The 24876-nt window shown below is 40.4% G+C and overlaps 1 protein-coding gene across 2 annotated transcripts in view; it reads right to left on the reverse strand.

Annotated features, from left to right (window-relative positions):
* The window catches only part of SH3D19 (SH3 domain containing 19), an 88272-nt gene extending 80477 nt beyond the window's left edge, over positions 1-7795 (reverse strand). The window contains exon 1 of one of the 2 annotated variants that reach the window (XM_070757815.1): positions 7176-7795. In XM_070757815.1, coding sequence (XP_070613916.1) covers positions 7176-7266 — 91 coding nt within the window. In that variant the 5' untranslated portion in view covers positions 7267-7795. The remainder of the gene's footprint in view (positions 1-7175) is intronic. The other variant, XM_070757816.1, reaches the window with a different exon arrangement.
* Positions 7796-24876: the final 17081 nt, after the last annotated feature.

Here is a 24876-nt window from a genome sequence, read left to right on the forward strand (position 1 = left end):
CTCTGTCACATATCAAAACACACATTTCTGACATTTTTAAAAAAGCATGTGCATTGTAACAAATGTTATGAGGGTCGCCCAGTAAATAATTTCATTTATGGCCCATTAAAGGATGCCATTCGTGGAAGACATTTTGAGGATGATGAAGAGATGATTTGCACAGTGCAGAAATGGCTCCGTGACCAGAACAAGGAGTGTACAGTATACACACCCTTGTGTCTCGCTGGAGGAAGGCCATAGAACGGGATGGAGATTACGTGGAAAAATAGGGAGTGTAGAAGAAACATCATTCTTTCTTGTGTGTAAGCTTCATTGTGTTCAATAAATAATTGTTGAAGAAAAAAAAATGTGGTGCATTACTTTCTGGGCGTCCCTCATGGTTGCACAATAACAATGAAGACAGCTGTTTGTTACACAAATTCGTATAAGCAGCTTGATGCTATAATTCGATATACTAAATTTTGTAGCCCATATAATAAAGGTTACATGGGAAAATAATACAAGGATAACATGAACCCAAACCCATCATTAAAGCACCTTGAGTATAAGATGGTTTATGCCAGTGTTTCCCAACCTTGGCCACTTGAAGATATCTGGACTTCAACTCCCAGAATTCCCCAGCCAGCATTCTAGCTGGGGAATTCTGGGAGTTGAAGTCCAGATATCTTCAAGTGGCCAAGGTTGGGAAACAGTGGTTTATGCTACAGCTCTACACTCTACATATTGTGATTTCACGGACTTCCAAACTCAAAAACAGGCCGGAACTTTCTAGGCAAACATATTTCTAGGCAAACGAGTCTCCGGAGAGGGGCGGCATACAAATCCAATAAATAAAAATAAATAAATAAATATTCCATAAAGTGGAACGGAGGGGGAGAGGGAAAGGGGGGGGGGAAGCGAGGGATACTGTGGCCAAAAAAAAATTGCTTCTAGGCTTGTTTCCATCCTTTTAATTTTCCTGGAAGGTGCCATACCTCGTGGGCTGATTTATTTATTTTATTTATTTATTTATTTATTTAGATTTGTATGCCGCCCCTCTCCGCAGGACAATGGTCAGTTTTCCCTTTGTAAGAGCTGGGCTTGGGTTTCTTGGACATAAATAATATACAGTGATGGTTAGAAATTTGTGAAACCTTTTGAATGTTCAATGTTTCATAGAAACATAGAAACATAGAAGACTGACGGCAGAAAAAGACCTCATGGTCCATCTAGTCTGCCCTTATACTATTTCCTGTGTTTTATCTTAGGATGGATATTTATTTATTGGATTTATTTATTTATTGGATTTGTATGCCGCCCCTCTCCAGAGACTTGGGGCGGCTAACAGCGACAATAAAACAGTGTACAATAGTAATTTGGTATTGATGATTAAAAATCAATTAATATAAAAACCAAACATACATACATACATACCATGCATAGAATTATAAAGGCCTAGGGGGAAAGAGGATCTCAATTCCCCCATGCCTGGCGGCAGAGGTGGGTTTTAAGTTGTTTACGAAAGGCAAGGAGGGTGGGGGCAGTTCTAATCTCTGGGGGGAGTTGGTTCCAGAGGGCCGGGGCCGCCACAGAGAAGGCTCTTCCCCTGGGTCCCGCCAGGCGACATTGCTTAGTTGACGGGACCTGGAGAAGATCCACTCTGTGGGACCTAACTGGTCGCTGGGATTTGTGCAGCAGAAGGCGGTCCCTGAGGTAATCTGTATATGTTTATCCCAGGCATGTTTAAATTCAGTTACTGTGGATTTACCAACCACGTCTGCTGGAAGTTTCATTTTCATCAATGAATAAATAAACAAATCTAATATTTTTGATTCAATTGTTTAATTGGGTTCTCTTTTTTTTACTTGTGTAAAGTATAGACTACAATTTACATCATACTTATGCAAAGATATTGAAAATCCAAAAGGAGTCCCAAACATCACTTAGGGCTTTATAATGGCCAACATCTTTACTAGAAATATACTGCTAGCTAAAGGAGCATCCAAGTTTAGGTAATACAGTGTTCTATAGTATATGGATCAGTGCATGAAGTTTTCAAGTTGTCTTCAGGGATGGTCTTAGATAAAGAGCATTGCCCTTTATCTAAGGGCAACATCTAAACACCTCTGGTTTGGAAGGATTCCATGGTTGTGAATGAAAGCAATCAGTATAACTTCAATTCCCTATCCAGAACTGGCACTGATTAACAGCAAATTGATACCCAACAACAAGACTACCAGACAAGATGATCTTAAACTATAATGGAGAAATCACCACCACAAACTGCCAACAGACTAGAAAATAGTTTAACTAGAAAATAAAGAATATGTGTGTTGTGGTCACTAAAATCTCTATCTGTACTTGGGACCACAACTGCTACAACGGTGGCAGCAAGGAAAGACCACTACCTCAAAAACTCAATCAGCAATTCTAATAGTAACTGTGAATCTAAAAGTAACTGTCATGATCATCAAGTCACTGACCTATTTCTTAATGGACATTCTCTCTCATAAATAAAAGAATGCTCCAGAAAGCCCAAAGGCTTCTAGATTAACAGCAAGACTAGCTAGGATTCACCTTGGCTCACTCTATCCAGAACCTTATAATCAACCGAACATCAACTGCATCGCCTTTCCAGCTCACAGTCATAATCTACAATCACATGTCATCCATATACTGATGCTGCCTCACCTGAACCAACAATCTACTGTATTCCAGAGGTACCATTTATATAATATGGGGGAAAGTACAGAATATGCAAACGGGATATATACTCTGCCCTGGCTAATATTATTTTGAATCAGTGATCCCTCGAGTTTCGCGATCTCGATCTTCGCGAAACGCTATATCGCGATTTTAAAAAAAATATTAATTTAAAAAAAAAAACACTTCTGGGTTTGGCTTCGGGAGTCAGCTGGGAAGCGGCGCGGCTGTTTTAAAAGGTCGCAGCCGGCCTGGGGGGCTTCCCAGCACCCCCCCGAACCCCCAACCTGGGTCTTCCCGGCCGCCCACGCAAAGGGGAAACCCCGGCTCCTCGCTGATACCCGCCGCTCGCCCGCCCGCCAGCAAGAGGGGGAAGACCCAGGGAAGGTTCCTTCGGCCGCCCAGCAGCTGATCTGCTCGGTAGCGCAGCAGCAGCGAGGAGCCGAATCGGGGTTTCCCCTTTGCGTGGGCGGCGGGGAACGCAAACTCCACCATCTACGCATGCGCGGCCATAGAAAAAAGGGCGCGCATGCACAGATGGTGTTTTTACTTCCGCAAACCTACATCGCGAAAAATCGATTATCGCGAGGGGTCTTGGAACGGAACCCTCGGGATAATAGAGGGATCACTGTACTCATTCTATACAAAGTGTAACACTGTAATCCAATGTTTTTAATTCCTAACCCTCTTAGATAGTTTAGAATGTGTCATGTGTTGGCCATGCTCACGACTGGTTTAGCAAAGGAGGAAAGTCATAATGAGTCACATCACAACACAAGGTTCACACCCCTGGTTTGGGAGGATTCCGTGGTTGTGCATGAATGAAGCAATCAGTTTAACTTCAATTCCTTATCCAGAACTGGCACTGATTAACAGCAAACTGATACCCAACAACAAGACTACCAGAGAAGATGATCTTAAACTATAATGGAGAAATCAGCACCACAAACTGCCAATAACCCTTTTCTTTCTTTCTTTCTTTCTCTTCCTTCCTTCCTTCCTTCCTTCCTTCCTTCATTCAATTTTTATGCCGCCCTTCTCCTTAGACTCAGGGCGGCTTACAACATGTTAGCAATAGCGCTTCTTAACAGAAACAGATCTCCTTTTCCATTTTTACAATGCAATTTATCAAAAGTAAATATTACTGCAGTTAATATACGACTACTTAAACACACACACAACCAGGTCTCAACTATAGACAAAGTCCATCCCACAGCAACATAATGCTAGTATCTTATTTGACTCCTGATATTCTCCAAATACATTCTGGGAGTTCCACTACCATTGTTAATTGAATAATTGAATTCATGAATTTAACCACCACTACCACCCCGGGTATGTTATTGCTGTTTGTGACCTCCTGCCAACTTCTCCAATATCTTTGCTTGTTAGTCAGCAGTGGAAGTTACAAAGGGTGATCATGAGACTGTGTGGAACTGTAACAGCCAAAACCATGAGGACCGGTAATAAATACCTCTCACCCAGCGCCATTTCTAACATTAACAGTTGTCGAATGAATGGATGCTAAATGACATCTACCTGTATGTCATACCTACCTGCGAGGAGGGTGTAATATGTATAAAACAAAATGAAATGCTTCAAATGCAATTGTATATTGTACCGGACCAGAATATCTCCGGGACCGCCTTCTGCTGCACGAATCCCAGCGACTAGCTTGGTCTCACAGAGTTGGCCTTCTCCGGGTCCCGTCAACTAAACAATGTCGTTTGGCGGGACCCAGGGGAAGAGCCTTCTCTGTGGCAGCCCCGACCCTTTGGAACCAACTCCCCCCAGATATCAGAGTTGCCCCCACCCTCCTTGCCTTTCGTAAGCTCCTTAAAACCCACCTCTGTCGTCAGGCATGGGGGAATTGAGACTTTCCCCCCTAGGCTTATAAAATTTATGCATGGTATGTCAGTATGTATGATTGGTTTCTTAAATTGGGGTTTTTTAAATTAACTTAAATATTAGATTTGTTTACATTGTATTATTATTGTTGTTAGCTGCCCCGAGTCTACGGAGAGGGGCGGCATACAAATCTGGTTAATAAATAAATAATAATAAATATATGGCAATTAAGTTGCATGCCATATTTTTACTGAATGCTTGTGAAACTCCACATGTCCTATACAACTGAAATGCCCAAAAAATGACCATCCGATAATCTGTGTGGATAACGGATTACTAAACTTTCAGCCAAAGGGTGGAGGGAAACTAGCACTTTAGCACAGAACATTTTAGTGCTTTGCAAACATAATGACGCAGCTTATAATTAAGGAAGTTTGCAAAGTAAGCAGTTCAACTCAAGTTTAAAGTTTAAAGTATGCCAAGTCTCAGAGGAGATGGTCATTCGGTGTTCCCTCCCTTTTTTATAAAGACTGGATAACTATTGTGTGCCACAGGAATTTAAAAAGCTTCCTGAAACTAAGCTATTGATTTATTTTGTTCATTATTAACCATTGTACGTGGACTGGCAAATTCATCAATTCAAATTGAGTATTTCTCAATCTTCCCAGGAGATCATTGAGGAAGAAATCATGACATTTGTTGCACAAAAATTCATGTCTACCACGAAGCTATCACTCCTTTTAAGAAAAAAAAAAAACTTTTATAAAATGTCATTTATTTATTTATTTATTTATTAGATTTGTATGCCGCCCCTTTCCGTAGACTCATATCACTAGTACGTATGTGTGTAATCACAATTATCTGAAATGTTAAAACATTAAACTTTGAAAACTTCCTTTTACCCAACCATAAGCTGTGTGAATGGCCTCTAATAATAAATTGTGAAATAAGAAAGAGTGTAAAGGAAGGTATCAATTTGCTTTTTCCACTAAACCAGACTAAATGGAGGACTCTGGACATCATTATCTGGGTTTACACTTCACACTAAGCCATAGTTTCTTTAACTAAGATTTATAGAACTCACCATAAAGTTAAGTTTCTAAACAACACTGAGTAGGTCCAAAATATAAACCTCAACAATACCAAAGATACATGACAACTCCCAGCTGTTACCACAGCATTAAAATGATGTCATGGTAGCTTTTTTCAACCCATCCAAAAACTCATCCTTTTCTTGTTCAAACAGGAACTAGTAAAACTGCTTTATCAAGGGAAAAAAATCTCAAGACCTCCATGTTTTTCCTTTTGACAGGGTCTAACAGCATTGTTTGCACAGTGGCATAGAATAGAATAGAATAGAATAGGAATTCTTTATTGTTTAAGTGTGGTTGAACACACAAGGAATTTGTCTTTGGTGCATATGCTCTCAGTGTACCTAAAAGAAAATACAGAATAGACAAACTAGACTGCAGAAAATATGACTCCAGCAATAGTGATCAACGCCTGGGATTCACTACCCAACTCTGTTGTTCTTCTCCAAACCCCAAAATCTTCTACCTTAGATTGTCTACAATTGACTTTTCCCCTTTTCTAAGAGATCTGAAAGGGGTGTGCATAAGCGCACCATTGTGCCTACCATCTCTGTCCTATTGTCTTCTTTTATCATTACTTTCTATGTGATGTTTATATAAACTACTATCCTACACTTGATTGATAAATAAACAAACAAATAAATAAGAAATGGAAACATCATGAAACAGATGGTATGAATGGATCAAAAACAAATAGAAAAGATAAAATATAAAGTGCGAGTGTACACAAAAATAACGAACATAAATACTAGTATGACAGTAAAATAAGATGAAGGTAGTAATTATAAAAATGATGAATTCTTTAAGGTAACATGATAATTAAATTCTCTCTTTTTTTCTATCTCTTTGATATATAACAAACAAATAAATACATACTAACATGAAGATATATGACATTGAAAATACTGCAAAAAGATGTACAATTATAAAATGTAATGGACACAGATGATGATTTGTGGAAATGTACAAGATTCCTTTGGTGTTTTTTTAATTTTCCCCTGAAAATTAATAAAGAAACTTGGAAAGAATAAATTAATAAATTAAAATAAATAAATAATAACAGAAGTTGACAATAAGGAGAAACAACAGCGATATCCAGTGACCTTACGCTGTGTGTAACGCTATTGTGCCGGGCAGGAAATTAAACGCGGATATAAAAGCACATCTGTGGAGAGATTCATTAAAATCTCTTCAATCTGCAGGGCTTCCTGATTGATACACACAAACACACCACCGAATGGCTATAGGGCAGTGTTTCCCAACCTTGGCAACTTGAAGATATCTGGACTTCAACTCCCAGAATTCCCCAGCCAGCATTCGCTGGCTGGGGAATTCTGGGAGTTGAAGTCCAAATATCTTCAAGTTGCCAAGGTTTGGGAAACACTGCTATAGGGAGCGCTGCATTCCGCTTGGGTTGTAGTCTTGATCCCCAAATTCAGCGCGCACTCGGTTTCCCTGGACACCCGCAGCCTTCGGGCAGAGTTCTCCGGCGAAGTTCCCTCACGCGCGCGCCCAACGCCGCCGGCTCGGCCCTCTCACACCTCCTCGGCTTACCTGCCGCCGGGTTCAAATGCGCCCTCCGGTGCCTTCTGGTCACCTCTTTCCGCTCCTCCTCGTCTTCTTCTAGCCGCCAGGCTTCAGCCATCGGCGCCGGCGTGAGGGACAAAGGCGGCGGCGGCGGCCTTCAGGCGGCGGCGCTTCCCACCATTGCGCACCAGGCGGACTCTCGGCTGCTCTCCCCCTTTGTCCGCACCTGCACCTGACGCTTCCCGCCGGAGTGGGCGGGGAGGCCCGGTTTCGACGCTGCCCCGTCCCACCCCCTTGCTTTCTCCTCCCTCGCTTTGCCAAGTCTGGGCCTTTTCAGGGTTCCGCCCGAACCAGCTGAGGGACGGACCGTCCCTCCAGGAAAACGAGGGGCGCCTTCCACTGGGTTGGGCAGATAAAAGGGAGCGAAGGTGGCGCTTCCCCTTCGCCCGCTCACAACATCCCGGTATCAACAGGAAGCGGGAGTCTCGGCCGATAGTAAAACAAAAGGAGAACGCGCGCCCGCCTACGTGTGTGCTTGTGTGGTGGGAGATAAAGCGAAGCAGCAAGGAGCGACCGCCGGCTCAGGAATGCGAGGGGGATCGAATGGATCTCCGGCTGCGTTGGGAAGCCGAAGGGCGGGTGTGGAGGGACGCTTCTCTCGAGAAGAGGGTGGGCGCAGCGAGCGAGAGGTGCCTGCTTGCAAGCCCCCGAGTCCCATTCCTTGTTCTTCGGGGGTTTTTTCGCTGGAGTTCTGCCCGGAGCATTTCCTCACACTTTCGACATTTTGCAACGACACAGATTTCGTGGAGAAGCCGGTGTGTGCCCTTCTGCGTTTTGCATTGCACAGTGGAAGGGAGATAGGGCAGACGGGAGCTTTGTTGTTGTTGTTGTTGTTGTTGTTATTATCATCATCACAAAAAATAGTAACACATACCAAACAAAATTTATATGCTGGATTTCATATCACAAGATTTTTATAGTTTTAATATGTAGATTGCCAGGGAAGAGAAGACTAATTGTAGTACATTACTACCATGTCATACAAAATAAGAAATGTATAGTGTTTTCATTCAAACCACAATTTTATTAATAAAAGGAAATATTAGATTTCAAAAGATAACAACAGAGTTGGAAGGGACCTTGGAGGTTCCAGTCCAACCCTCTACTTAGGCAGGAAACACTACACTACTTGAGACAAATGGTTATTTATTTATTTATTTATTATTTAGATTTGTATGCCGCCCCTCTCCGCAGACTCGGGGCGGCTCACAACAAAAATACAGCAATCATAACAAATCCAAATAATTTAAAATATTTAAGAAGATTTAAAAAGAACCCCATTTACTAACAAACACACACACAAACATACCATGTATAAATTGAACATGCCCGGGGGAGATGTTTCAGTTCCCCCATGCCTGACGGCAGAGGTGGGTTTTAAGGAGTTTACGGAAGGCAGGGAGAGTAGGGGCAGTTCTAATCTCCGGGGGGAGTTGGTTCCAGAGAGTCGGGGCCGCCACAGAGAAGGCTCTTCCCCTGGGGCCCGCCAACCGACATTGCTTAGTTGACGGGACCCAGAGAAGGCCCACTCTGTGGGACCTAATCGGTCGCTGGGATTCGTGCGGCAGAAGGCGGTCTCGGAGATATTCTGGTCCAGTGCCATGAAGGGCTTTAAAGGTCATAACCAACACTTTGAATTGTGACCGGAAATTGATCGGCAGCCAATGCAGACTGCGGAGTGATGGTGAAACATGGGCATACCTAGGTAAGCCCATGACTGCTCTCGCAGCTGCATTCTGCACGATCTGAAGTTTCCGAACACTTTTCAAAGGTAGCCCCATGTAGAGAGCATTACAGTAGTCGAACCTCGAGGTGATGAGGGCATGACTGACTGTGAGCAATGAATCCCGGTCCAAATAGGGCCGCAACTGGTGCACCAAGCGAACCTGGGCAAACGCCCCCCTCGCCACAGCTGAAAGATGGTTCTCTAATGTGAGCTGTGGATCGAGGAGGACGCCCAAGCTGCGGACCCTCTCCGAGGGGGTCAGTCAACCAAAGTCTGTCAACCAAAGATGCTATTAATGGTTTATAACAAAGTCATATGAAAGATGGTCTAAGTATAATTATGATTCTGTGCTTTTTAATTAATGCTCTTTTTTGGTATACAGTACAGTACATTTTTATTTAGAAATGAATACAGTTGTATGGATCTCACTATTTCAAAGACTGGGAACCTGGAAGGGCACATCAGTTAGTCTGACCTAACCTTTCAGTTAGTAGAAATTATACTGGTGTCTTACTGGCACTCTCAACTTAGCATGTTCTGCTTGAACACAGATGGAGCTATCTAGTATGCCCTTCCTCCACCCAACAAACACTTTTATAAGTACCTTAATCTAGGTGTGCATACGTAGTTGAGCTGATATTTTGGGCTAAGCTATAATTTGCTTAGCCACTGGTGCACAAACCACAATTGGCTAGTTTCACAGTACTAAGCACAAACCAAATAGACTTCATGGCTACATAATGTAAGTATGTGTAAATGTACAATATACAATTATATTAAAAAATTAAAAAATAGAAGGTCCTTAAAAATCAGGTAAACTTAATCATTCATATCACCACAGCAGGTAGAATAGCATTTGCTCAATGGTGGAAAAATGAAGACACACCCCAAGATGAATTAATAATAGAAAAAATCAAATATTGCGCAGAAATGACCAAATTAACTTTGGAAATTAGAAACAATGACGAATCCCCGTTCAATAATTGCTGGGATCCTTTTTACCGCTGGCTAGAAAAAAAGAACAATTTGCCCATTAAACATTAAGAATCCCAAGTATATAGATTTATATCTGGTGTCAAAAATTCTTCTTTTTCAATGGATGAATGAGATAAAGATATAGGTTAAAAACTAAAACGATTCACTCAAAATCTCTTGGCTTTGCTATATGCAACACTTTATTTACTTATTTATAATTTAGAATATTAGCTATATTGTAATGAGCTATTGAGAATATTTTTAGTTAATATTTTCAATACAGATCTATCGCCCGCCTTCTTTTGTTGTTGTTGGGGTTTTTTGTTATTCGTTCTGTTGGTTTGTTTGTTTTCTCATTTTTGTTAGTTTTGTTTTATTCTGTTTTGTCTTCTGTCTATGGTCAAATGCAGATCGTGCAGAATGCAGCTGCGAGAGCAATCGTGGGCTTCCCTAAATATGCCCATGTCACACCAACACTCCGCAGTCTGCATTGGTTGCCGATCAGTTTCCGGTCACAATTCAAAGTGTTGGTTATAACCTATAAAGCCCTTCATGGCACCGGGCCAGGTTATCTCTGGGACCGCCTTCTGCCGCATGAATCCCAGCGACCAATTAGGTCCCACAGAGTGGGCCTTCTCCGGGTCCCGTCAACTAAACAATGCCGTTTGGTGGGTCCCAGGGGAAAAGCCTTCTCTGTGGCGGCCCCGACCCTCTGGAACCAACTCCCCCCAGAGATTAGAATAGCTCCCACCCTTCTTGCCTTTCGTAAGCTTCTTAAAACCCACCTGTCGTCAGGCATGGGGGAATTAAGATATTCTTTCCCCCTAGGCTTCTACAATTTATGTATGGTACGTTTGTATGTATGATTGGTTTTAAAATAAGGGTTTTTAGCTACTTTATTATTGGATTGTCACATGTTGTTTTTACCACTGTTGTTAGCCGCCCCGAGTCTACGGAGAGGGGCGGCATACAAATCCAATAAAATGAAATGAAATGAAAAAACAGGAAATAGTATAAGGGCAGATTAGATGGACTGTGAGGTCTTTTTCTGCTGTCAATCTTCTACGTTTCTATGTTCCTAAGCAGCATGTGAATCCTTATACATTCATTATACATTCTATTCTTGAGATCACAGATTCCTATACTTGGAAAAAAGTTCTGGAAGAATATCAGGATTCCTGCTTCTACAAGAGTTTTATGTTAAACATTTTAAAATCTATTAGGATGCCAACTACAAAAATGTTGGGGCTTGCTATCTAGTATTCACACAAAAGCAAACACCTTGCTAGATTTATGAAAGCATCACAAGAAAGGGAGATTAGTTACATCACACATTGTATTAATCTCTGAATAACTATAGTGAATCAAATGCAACTGATGTGTTGCATGAGTTCAACCAAATCAATTTGACTACCCTGTGGCTAAGCAAATCATGCCTTAGGTAGAGTGAACCCAGCCAAAGGTAATCCCAGCCAAAGGTAGTTTATACTTTGTTTAACAAACTATAGTTTAAAAATATTGGCTTAATGCAGTGTGTAGTAGACAGTGGCATGAGAATGCAAGATGTGATTCCTTACCTTTGCAATTTTGATAGTAAAAATTGATTGAATCTACAGCCTGTCTTTTATCAGGAGCTTTTATCAAGATAGTGAACATAGCACTCGTCCCACCAGTTGCCTACAACAGCAATTTTATGACATAGACTGGGCTAAGAGAAAACGTAAGTGATCCAATGTCCCCAGGGCTGATTGTGGACTCTGCAGTCCGAGTCCAATATGATATCCAGTGTACTATACTGCAACAGATTTAGTCATGTGCACTAAATAACATTTAAAACTAATTAGAAAAAATGCAGGAAATGCATCATATTAGTGTCATTATTATACACTGTTTAATATAAGAGTTGTCAAGCCCCAAGAAACTACAATAGGTGAAGCAAATATGTGTTGTGGTTAGCTCTGGCCCAGCTCCTGCCCCAAGGACTGTGGATGTGGGGGAGACATCCACATGCCGCAGGCCTGTTTTGCTCCCAGTGGAATCTGCTGATGAAGGCTCCTCTGACCAAGAAGACATGAGTGACAAGGAGGAGGAGAGTGGGGCAGACAGCTCAGAAGGAGATCAATTATCTAGCTCCTCCTTGGATTCAGAACAAGAGTTAATGATACAGCCACGCATGCGGAGAGCGATGCATAGGCAACAACAACGGAGAGATTATTATCAAAGAAAATGAGGCCACCTGTGGTTGGGTGGGGCTGTGGTAATCAGTGAGGCTGCTATAAATAGCAGCCTGTGGGTTTGGCCATTGTGGAGGATTATCTGATCGTTGTTTTTTGTGCCTGCCTTGCTGACTTCGACCTTTGTGTGCTGATTTCCCCCCACTTTGAAACTAAACCAGAGCAAAGTGTGTTTCACTTTGTGAAAGAAGGACTGTGAATTGCCTCACAGCTGCAAGCTAAGTATCTCAGAACTGATAAGGGACTTGTACAAATTACCAGTTTGTTTGGAGACAAGTGCTCTTTGCTATACAAGAAGAGTGCTTAGTTTATTTGAATTTTCGGTATAAAGAACATTGTTTTGAATTTTCAAACATGTATGTGTCTGAAATTTGTATCTGTGAATTTTCGAGAGGATTCTACCAGAGAGCTCAACAGAACAATATGTGGACAAGTTTTACCTACATTCCCCAAATAATACTAAGAAACCTAAACTTAAGCCTAATAAATACAAATATTCAAAGAATCTGGAATTACAAAAGGATTAGATTTTTAGAAACCAGATTCAAAGGAAAAAAGCCCAATATAATGCAGTTTTGTGCAGAGAGCTGCATATGACAAGCACAAACACATCCATCCATATAATACAAAAGAATACTTTGGTGTATAATCCTATATAGAGACTTGCTTTAGGGAAAACAGGATTTACTAGAAGGCCTCCATACCAGTTGAACACCTGTCATGACTAAACAAGTTCACATGCTATTGCAATGATATGCAGAAGAATAACTAAAAAGAGTAAAGGTATTGGTGGAATATGTCAATGCAGAGAAGTACAAAATCACCTGTTTTAAATAATACACTAAATCATGTCACGCTTAGAGTAAAAGGACTCTCTTCCAGCAATTGTAACAGGAAGAGAATTTTAAAAGAGTTACCTATCTGATTTTTATCCAGTCACTGTTTCTAGCATAGTTCCCTCTAAGCTGAGCAGTGAGCAATCGCTCACTTAAAAATCATCATCAACTCAGAGTTTTCCAAACCTGCCCAGAAGCCGAGAAGGAAAGAGTGAGAGGGAAGGAGAGAGAGAGGAAGGGAGGAAGAGAGAGAAACAGATAGAAAAAAGAGAGGAAGGAAAAGAGAAAGAAAAGGAATGGGAGTAAGGAAGAGAGAAAGAAAATCAAAATCTAGTTTGAAACTAGCTCAACTATTTAAGTGGCATTTTGATATTGATAGAGTTGCCCTATTATGAGCTCACTGTTATAGACACACAGTACAGTATTTTATTTTGAAATTCTCTGGGGCAAAACAGGGTGGGTTTTTTATTTGTTTGTTTGTTTGTTTGTTTGTTCGTTCGTTCATTCATTCATTCATTCATTCATTCATTCATTCATTATTTCTGTGCCGCCCAGTCCCGAAGGGACTGCCGCTCAGACACTATACTTTTCCGCCCACCCACCCCAAAAAATTAGAGGGAACACTGGTTTCTAGTACATCAAAGCAACTTGAAATCATCTTTTCTGATAACTTTGCAACACTGAAAGTAAGAAACATATAGGCAGGGGTGGGCCAGAAACTTCTGGTAGGCCCAGTAGGGTCGTGTTTCACCCTCCCCAGGTTCCAAAGGCTTTCCTGGAGCCGGGAGGAGGGTAAAACACTCTCTTCCACCTCCCCGGAAGCTCTCTGGAAGGCAAAAACAGCCTCCCAGAGCCTCCATGTGAGCCAAAAATCAGCTGGCCGGCACACACATGCACGCTGGAGCTGAGCTAAGGCAACAGCTCATGTGCCAGCAGATATGGCTCCGCATGCCACCTTTGGCATCCGTGCCATAGATTCACCGTCACTGCTCTAGAGGCTTCCCTGGAGTCTGGAGAGGACAAAAATACCCTCCCCCATTCTCCTAGAGGCTCTCTGTAATCCAAAAACACCCTCCCATAACCTTGATGTGAGCTGAAAATCAACTGGCTGGCAGGCACATGCATGTTGGAGCTGAACTAGGGCAATGGCTTATGTGTCAGTAGATATGGCTCCGTGTGCCACCTGTGGCACCCGTGCCATAGGTTCGCCATCACGGCCCTAGGGAGTTGGGCGGCATAGAAATATAATTAAATAAAGAAATACATCCGTATTCTTACTTTGTGTTGTCTGCATTTGTCACATCGCGGAAAACAAAAGCCGTTCAGATATCAAACCACCTTTGTTTGTTTGTTTGTTTTATTTATTTTATTTTATTTATTTTATTATTTATTTTATTTATTTTATTTTATTATTCATTCATTCATTCATTCATTCATTCATTCATTCATTCATTCATTCATTCATTCATTCATTGGATTTGTATGCCGCCCCTCTCCGGAGACTCGGGGCGGCTAACAGCAATAACCCTTTCCTTTTCAAAGACTGTATAGGGCAGTGGAAGCTCTGGAACCAGGAAATCAAGTGAAACAAATGTTCCTATAAATAGACAACGGCATCCACCCAAGTTGTACAGATCCAATGTTTCAAAGAAATTATTAATATTGCAACTCACTTCTTCAAAACAGCCAGGGTCATGGAATCATAGAAGTCTCAATTTTATCTGGCACGCAGTATTTCCGTAGAAATCCTGAACAATTGTATTCCAATGAGAGTTCAGTTGCTCTATTAAATCGAGAAGGGGGTTATTTATTTATTTGTTTCTTTGTTTCTTTATCTATTTATTTATTTAATTCAATTTTTTATGCCGCCCTTCTCCTTAGATTCAGGGCGGCTTACAACATGTTAGCAATAGCGCTTTTTAACAGAGCCAGCATATTGCCCCCACAATCCGGGTCCTCATTTTACCCACCTCAGAAGGATGGAAGGCTGAGTCAACCTTGAGCCGGTGTTGAGATTTGAACCGCTGACCTGCAGATCTGCAGTACTGCACTCTACCTGCTGCGCCACCTCGGCTCTGTGGCTCTTACAATAATAATAATTAATAATAATAATTTATTAGATTTGTATGTCGCTCCTCTCCAGAGACTCGGGGCGGGTCACAATAATAATAATATCAATAATATAACAACATAAACCAATCATTTAAAAACCATACAACACAAGCATACCATACATAAAACTATATAAACTTGGGGGAGATGTCTCAATTCCCCCATGCCTGGCGATTCAGGTGGGTCTTCAGCAATTTGCAAAAGACAAGGAGGGTGGGGGCAATTCTGATCTCCTGGGGGAGTTGATTTCAGAGGGCCGCGGCCGCCACAGAAAAGGCTCTTCCAATGGGGCCCGCTAGATGATATTGTTTAGTCAACGGGACCAGAGAAGGCCAACTCTGTGGGACCTTATCGGCTGCTGGGATACAAATAGGCAGATGGTGTCACGGATTCGGTTTGGTCGGTGTCGGTCCGTGGGCGCCACCATATGTTTTTTTGGAATGTTTGTCTGAATTTTTTTATTGTTTTGAAATTTTTTCCTCTGCAACAGCTTGAAAAAGGGGCCTCCCGCCTGCCTCCAGATTTATAGTTACTCTTATTCCTTTGCTTGAAGCACAGCGGATCAACTGATCATAGCTACTGAGCATGCACGAATGCAGAATTGCATGAGGGGACGTTCACATGCGCGTGAATGGAGTTAACTTGCGTGTGTGAAACATTACGATGCGAACCACTCACAAAGGTAAGTGGAACCCACCCTTGAGATATGAATTAGTAGAAAGGGAAAGATTTCCCAGGAGAAATGAAAGCTTTAGTTTGTCCAAAATGGCTAACGTGAATTTAGTAAGCTTGACTGGCTTTCAAAGAGAGACTCTTAATTTCATTCCATAGAAAAAAAAAGGTGGAACAGTCAGCGTTTACACAGCTGAACACATTAATTTGTCAGCAGTTCAATGTTGACAAAACATTCTAGGGTGCAATTTCAAGGAAGAAGAAAAGGAATGATGTGAGACTTGATGTATTCATTACAGAGGACCTTCAGTGGGGATGAAGGAAGGAAGTTTGGAAGTCCAGTGGTGGGCTATGACCCGGAATGCTAAATTGCGCTCGCCGCGGCTGCTCATAAGTTCTATCTATCTATCTATCTATCTATCTATCTATCTATCTATCTATCTATCTATCTATCTATCTATCTATCTATCCTATCTATCTTTCTGTATACCTACATGGTTAAAGTAGAGTAGATCTGAAGACTGGAATTTAAAAAAGAAAATTCTGTACTTTTGAAAGCATTATCTGAAAGGGAGGGGGGAAATCACTATGCATAACAATTAAAAATATACCCATGACCTATCATGGTTAGCACATCTACCTTTAGATTCTAAAAGTTTATAAAAAACATTTTTAATGATTTAAAAGTGTTTTTTGTTGAACAATCAGGAAGATCAGGACTGAGAACAACCATTTAAGAAAGCTAAGTACCATACACATACACTACATTGCTTTTTATCATACCATGCATATCACATATAATTTTCCTTCTTTGTATCATCATACTGATCTTGACCATGTTTGCTATTAAACAGAAGCTTATTTTTTCTGCATTTGCTTTCCACAGATGGAAACCAGGGAATTTTACTGTAGTTGTTGGAATGGAAACCTAAACTAAAGATTAGCAATCCGAAGTGAAGAAATGAAGAAAAACAAGAAATTTCCTTTCTCCCAGTGGTTCACTATAAATGTCTTATTGGGATAATCCAAGCCCGAAGATTGCAAGTAAATCCTTTTCTAAACTCCACAGGGGAAAAAAGCATCAATACTTACGTCAAGCTTTCTGCTAATTACTTTTAAAACATTTAAAGTGTTGCAAAAATCCTTTAAGATTGCTGAACAGAAATTTATCAACCGTATCTTTTAAATATATTTTGTTAAACCTCTATTGATTTTATTACTTGGGTCTGGTGATCCCTGATTCATAAATTATTAACATAATGGAATGGAGGAGCTAAACACCATCTGCTAACTTATTACATGACCTCCTCCCTATACCGTGTTTCCCCGAAAATAAGACACTGTCTTATATTAATTTTTGCTCCAAAAGTTGTGCTACATCTTATTTTCGGAGGGTGCCTTATATTTCTCAAATAAGACAAATTCACAGGCAGAAAAGCTGACACCCCCAAAGAAAGTGTACCGTACAGTACACTGATTACGGTACGGTACCTATCAGTATGGCACCCACACACACAAACGACGGCACTTATATTGTACAACAATATACTCCCGCTATTGCAGCTTCCAGCCACCAGAGGAACTACAGTCTATGCACTGTAGTGGAGACTGTAATGGCGATGAGACAGCAGCAGACTGTGTCTGCTGTACTGGACGGTACAAAGCGATGGAAGGGGCCAGCAGGGGACGCCACATTATTACGGTACCGCTATGAACAGCTTTGAATGGTACCATATGTTTTTCCACCGTACCGTATGTAAACTTGACTACGCCTTATTTTCGGGGGGTGCCTTACATTAGCAAATTCTGCAAAACCTCTGACACGCCTTACTTTCGGGGTACGTCTTATTTTTGGGGAAACAGGGTACTAAGTGTCGTTTGACAAGAGGGGAGGGGGAGAGAAGGTTTTCACATAGGGAGTCTGGCTGTGTATGTTATTAGAATTAGGCAGTCAGTAGTTAAATTCAGTAGTTAAAATTCAGCAGTCTTTTTCTCACACTACTAACCAGAGCATACAAAACTTTTGCCAGACCAATCCTCGAATACAACTAATCTGTCTGGAACCAGCGATGGTCTTTGAGCGGGAACGCTAAATTGTGCTAGCTGCCGCATCTCATAAGTTCGTGCGGGACCAGCGGGATTTTGCTGCTGCACATGTGAAGGTAGCAAAATTGAGCACGCTGAAACACGGGCACAATTTTGCTACCTCCACAGGTGTAGCAGCAAAATCGTGCTGGACTCGCAAGAACTTACGAGCCGCAGCGGCGAGCTTGTAGCCCATCGCTGTCTGGAACCTACACGGCATTTCGGACATAAACACTTTAGAAAATGTCCATAGATATTTTACTAAAAGAGCCCTCCAGTTCTCCACTCGCAACAGTATACAGGCAACTAGACTTACAATCCTAGGTTTAGAAAGCTTAGAATTATATCACCTTGAAAATGACCTAAGCATAGCCCATAAAATCATCTGCTAAAATGTTCTTCCTGTCAACAACTACATCAACTTCAACCACAACAACACACAAGCACAAATACAAACTTAAAGTAAACTGCTCTAAACTCAACTGCAGGAAATACGACTTTAGTAATCGAGTAGTTGATTCAATTCAATTTATTAGATTTGTATGCCGCCCCTCTCCGAAGACTCGGGGCGGCTCACAACAATAATAAAAACAATATTCCACTGAAAACAAATCTAATATTAAAAAACCCTATCATATTTTAAACAGGCAAACAACATATACATACCCAAACATAAATATAAAAAAGCCTGGGGGAAAGGTGTCTCAACTCCCCATGCCTGGTGGTATAGATGGATCTTGAGTAATTTACGAAAGACAAGGAGTGTGGGGGCAGTTCTAATCTCCGGGGGGAGTTGATTCCAGATGCATGGAACTCACTACCTGACTCTAGTATCATCACCTAACTCCCAAAAGTTTTCCCTTAGACTATCCACTGTTGAGCTCTCACGATTCCTAAGAGGTCATTAAGGGGCATGCATAAGTGCACCAGTGTGCCTTCCGTTCCCTGTCCTAATGTTTCTCTCTTCTTCTTCTTGTTCCATATCTGTCATTGGATGTTAGCAATTGTATATCAACAGCTGTATGAAAAAGTGCTGCTGAGTTTTATCCAAATCAGTCTCTTAGATTTTAAGCCATGATGTTCTTTTTCTGCTTGGACCTTGTTCGTTTTCAATCTTTCCCTGGACGATTAAGTAACGTATATAGAAGCAGTATAAAGCATAATTAAATAATAATAAGAAAATTCATTATTTAAAATGAAAAGTAAAATGGAGAGAACAAAGAAGAAAAAAATGGCTTTATACCACTATTTCTGTTCGAGCAGGATGATTGCAGCAAGATTCGGACATAGTTTCTCTTCTATCTCCACACATCCCTCCTCATATACAGTGTTCCCTCGATTTTCGCGGGGGATGCGTTCCGAGACTGCCTGCGAAAGTCGAATTTCCGCGAAGTAGAGATGCGGAAGTAAATACACCATTTTTGGCTATGGACAGTATCACAAGCCTTCTCTTAACACTTTAAACGCATAAATTACCATTTCCCATTCCCTTAACAACCATTTACTCACCATTATTACTGGTACTCACCATTGAATAAGACACTTAGTAATCCTGATATTCATAAACATAATTGTTTATTAACAATAATTATTTTTTTTGTTATTTATTTGCAAAAATTATTAGTTTGGTGATGATGTACGATGTCATCGGGTAGGAAAAACCATGGTATAGAAAAAACCCCGTGAAGTATTTTTTAATTAATATTTTTTGAAAAACCGTGGTATAGGCTATTCGCAAAGTTTGAACCCGCGAAAATCGAGGGAACACTGTATACTAATAGAATACTTTTTCTTAAGAGACATACATTTAAATTTTAGATTTTGTTGTAGGTATGGAATAAATATTCAGCCTGTTTCAATTTTTTTTCATAGTTGTTAAAGAAACTGCAGTAGTCCCAGCCTATCCAATACTTCAGTAGCAAAATTCTGACTTTAATTTTTGAAAATCATTTACATTTTGTCAGTCAAAAAACAACGTTGTTATGCAGGGGAGTAAAAATATAAAACCTAATCTCCTCCTCTTTCTGCTGTATTTTATGGCATAGATTTATCCGAGCCTATATAGAAAGAAAAATATTTTAGCAGAAAACCTGTAATTCTAAGTAACACCAGAGAGTGGCAGAATGATAATGGTAAAAACAATTTATCCATTCTTGCAAACATAGATCCCTTTCTATACATATTCTGCATTCTACAATTCTTTGAACACTGAAAAATAAATACGTTCGTTAATGAACATTACTAAGATTTGGAAAACTGAGCTATTTAGTAATATTAACTTATTCCAGATATTTTTAAAAAGAATAACAACCCACAACAGTTGTTCAAGCAATCTTGTATTTTATCTCTTGGTTCCAGTCACAGTAGACTCAAATCTTCTTAAGTTTGGTGGCAGAACTGGTCCATATATTTATAGCTGCTATATAATACAGATTGGGTCCTCTACCTAAGAACGCCTCTACTTATCAAATTTTCTAGATAAGAACTGGGTGGTTTTTTGCTCTTCTCAAGAACCAATTTCCACTTAAAAACCCGAGCCTCCAAAACTGTAACTGGAAAAATACCAGAAATATTTTTTAACAGAGATTCCTAGAGAGGCCCCATGGTGGCGGGGAGAAGCCTCCGTGGGGCCTCTCTAGGAATCTGTTAAAAATATTTATTTATTTGACTTTTATGCTGCCCTCTCTGAGGACTCGGGGCGGCTTACAACATATAATGGAACAATATATAACATCCTAAATCCAATTAATTTAAATTTATAATTTAGAGACACCCCCCCCCCCAAAAACCCATAAAGACAGTCATTCCCATTTAGTCAACTTACTCTCGATACATTCATCAGCCAGGGGGGCTAGAGTCTACTTTCCCCAAGTGGCATAGATGAGTCTTGCGGAAGGCGAGGAAGGTGGGGGCAGTACGAATCTCTGGGGGTAGCTGATTTGAAAGGGCCGGGCCCCACACAGAGAAGGCTCTGGGCATTGTCTAGTTGATGGGACCTGAAGAAGGCTGACTCTGTGGGACCTGACAGGTCAATGGGATTCATAAAAGAGGAATAAAAGATCATAAAATATATCTCAAATTATAATATTATAGTTATTGTGCTATGGTATGTAGCTCTAGCATTAGAAGAGTGCATATATTCAATTCTCAATAGAGAATATTGTCGTTTGTATGACTGTATAATTGACATAATATAGAACAGTTACAGCAAAAGCAATTGGTATATTAATGTATTAATATCATAGATGAAATGAAATATTATATTGGTAAAAGCGATGCCAAATTTCAACTTCTTCAGTCTTCAAAAATGTATATAGGTGTCTTTACCTGCATATGCATTGGATCAGATCTGTTGGAAATGATTTATCCTCGGGTGGAAAGAACTTTATGTTCTCTTTAGATATTGCATATTTTTCGCTTGGACTGTATCCAGATTTATAAGGAATAGCCATTTGTTCCATGTATCTGATTTTGTGGTATACACAAAATGTATGATGAGTCAGTGCTGAATTTAAACCATTGAAACAAAAAGGAAAGGAAACAAAAGAATGTTAGGGGAGAAAAACAGTGTTTTGTTTAACCGTTAATGGTTATGGTCATTGTTCCATTGTTCCAGGAATTCTGCATTAATAAGCATTAATTCCCAGTATTCTACAAAGCACTTAACTCGTGTTCTTGCTAGGACATGTTTCTGTTCATCTTACCTTTCTCTGTTGTCCATAGACAGAATTGCAATACAGGTAGTCCCCGACTTACGACGGGGATCCGTTCCCACAGCCCGTCGTAAGGCGAGTTTGGTTTAAGTCGGAATATTTCGATTTACATGAATATTCCAACTTACACGGCGGCTTCTTCTTCAAGGAACCAACAGCCGGTCCTTCTTGGGGTTGCGCTGCTGCAGCCTCTGAGGCTGCTGTCGCCGCCTCTGCATCCGTTCGGGCAAGGGGATCTCCGCGGTGGGCAGCCTCAGAGGCTGCAGCAACGCAACGCCGAGAAGGACCGGCAGTCCCTTGAAGCCACCGCCGCCTCCATTTGGCCGAGGGGAGGCGGCGGCGGCAGTGGTGGCTTCGAAGCTGGCTCCAGGTCATCGTAACGACAAAATGTTGTATGTCGGGGATGACGTAACCCGGGGATTACCCAAGGCCGCCCACCGCAGAGATCCTCTTGCCTAAACGGAGGAGGTGGCGGCAGCCACGGAGGCTGCAGCAATGCAGCACCGAGAAGGACTGGCTGTTGGTTCCTTGAAGAAGCCGCCGCCGCCGCCGTGTAAGTCGGAATATTCATGTAAATCGGAATATTCCGACTTACACCAAACTCGCCTTACGACGGGCCGTGGGAAACGGATCCCCGTCGTAAGTCGGGGACTACCTGTACATTAGTTTGTTGGTTATGGACTGCTCTAATTTTTGTCCTCCAATTCATATTAGATCATATACACAACATTTATTCTAAAGATATTACAGTATTTAGGGAGAAAAAAACCCACCCATCCACCAAAAGTATTCTGTCATTTTCACATACATGTTTGCCCATGATGATTGTATACAATAGGACCAATTTTCTGCTACTTTTATAAGAGTGACATATTTATTGTATTTGTTAAACTGACCGACTGCTTTTCCTCCAGGAGTTTAAGACAGTTTCCATGGGAAGCTCCTTTCATTTCAATTCTGCAAAAACAATCCTGAGAGGAAGATATGTATATTTAAACATACATGCCTACTCAGAAAAATGTGACTGTGAGTAGTTGATAAAGTGGCTGACAAAGATTTTAAAAATACAATGTTAATACAGTATGAAGTATTTTATTTATTTATTTACTTACTTACTTACTTACTTACTTACTTACTTATTTTGTCCAATACACAATGAGAGTTTTAGTGGGTATATATATATACACACACATAATAAAATACATGATGAAGGTTATAGAGGAGATACTCATAGTAAAATATATCTAAGAAAGAATAGAAAAGAAGATATAGTAATGGAACGTATCAATGAAAGAACAGAAGAAGAAGGAATAGAAGAAAGGTATAGGAGATATAGGAGAGCAATAGGACAGGGGACGGGAGGCACTCTAGTGTACTTGTACTCGCCCCTTACTGACCTCTTAGGAATCTGGATAGGTCAACCGTAGATAATCTAAGGGTAAAGTGTTGGGGGTTTGGGGATGACACTATGGAGTCCGGTATTGAGTTCCACGCATCGACAACTCGATTACTGAAGTCATATTTTTTACAGTCAAGTTTGGAGCGGTTAATATTAAGTTTAAATCTGTTGTGTGCTCTTGTGTTGTTATAGTTGAAGCTGAAGTAGTCGCCTACAGGCAGGACGTTGCAGTACATTTCACAATCTACAAAAACACGAAGTAGTTGCCAACTATACCATACAGCAATAGTTACTCCCAATTATCCTCCCAAGTCGATGCTTGGGAAGCAATGTTTTCAAGATTTTTGGAAAGGTAAACAGAACCAGGACAATCTAATTTTTGGTGGTGTGATGTCCATAAGGCAGACACAGCTACATAAAGATGTGAGAAAGATTGGCCTAAGAGACAGTAAGTAACTCAAAGTCATCCAGGGAAACACCATGGTTGAAGATAGACTTGGTCCTGATTAACTACACATATAATATAGAATTGTAAGATACTGTATATGTCTATTGAAGAACAGGACTGTGGCTGAAAATACAAAAAAATAATCAGAAATACACATTTTATTCCTTGCCATTTCAGATGGTAATTAGATTTAAAAGCACACAAACACACATTCTTTTTCCTTGATGACAGATATGTCACTAGCACTCCTGAAAGTGTTATATACCATTTGATCCTTTTGTGCAATTTCTAATAACATATTTAAGAGATATAGAAGGGGGTGGTTATACTTTTTATTGCTGGTGTTTAATCCTGTTTCTAACCATCTAAATCACTTTAGCCAGCTGTTTTCTCTATCAAGTGGAAAAGGTTCAGAAATTGGTTGTTGCTAACAGGAAGATTTAAGCATTAAATCTCTAACAGCAAGAGATTTAAGCATTAAAGAGAAAGCATTCTCAAAATAATACGTCTGAGAAAGATATAACAGCATCATGGCTCATTGAATAAGTGTGGTTTTTATTAAAAAAAATACAGCAGGTAAATGTAACATGGGATGAATTACCTGCCAACATGTATATACTTGAATTTTGCATTTTTTAAAAAAAAAAATGCACTTTATAAATATTGAGCAATTCATCTTTCTCACAAATAAACTGAGTTTCCAAACAGAAAATAAATAGGCGTTCTGTATGACATTTAGGGCACGGAAGCCTGATTTACAGAAATTAGGAAGTAGTACATGCTTGTATGTATGATTATCTCTCAATGTGTAACCACAGTGGGACAGTGGTTAAGATATTGTAGAATTAATTGAAATCCACCCTCAACCATAGAAGTGAGTCACAACTCTTTCAACAGTGGAAGTGACTCACAACAACATATAGCACTTCAGAAAGTTGCTGCTCTGTTAAAACTGGAGGCTAAGGATCATCTCCATGGCTTTTAGCTCCAAAGTAGGCTGATTTTCCTCGAGTTTCCAGCTCAAGCAAAGGCGGCAACCTATTGAAATGTGGCAGAAATATTTAAGGTATAATTTTTTTAACAGTTACTGTGAATGTGCATTAATTGTTCTCAGCTCAGGCACGGTAGGATCATTCATTTCTTTCTAATTTCACACTAGAAGCAACTCCATCATGATCCTCTTAACCTTCACCCCAACAACTATCCCATGAACCCATAAAATAATACTATGAATCATTGATAAAAGGATGAACAGATTCAAAACGATAAAAATTTAAACCCTAACTCAAGTTTAGAAACTCAAAATTTTCATTTGTACTGATAGTAAAGGTCTTAAATGCTGTAGAGTAATCGGGTCAGCAGATAAGTTAACATTATTTACAACATCTGATAAATGTATAGATATGAATTTACCTCTTCTTTTCTTTCTCCTTCTTTCTTTTTTATTTTTTCCCTTCTTCTCCCTTCT

This window comes from Erythrolamprus reginae, chromosome 7 (assembly GCF_031021105.1).
Source record: "Erythrolamprus reginae isolate rEryReg1 chromosome 7, rEryReg1.hap1, whole genome shotgun sequence".
Classification (NCBI taxonomy): Eukaryota; Metazoa; Chordata; class Lepidosauria; order Squamata; family Dipsadidae; genus Erythrolamprus; species Erythrolamprus reginae.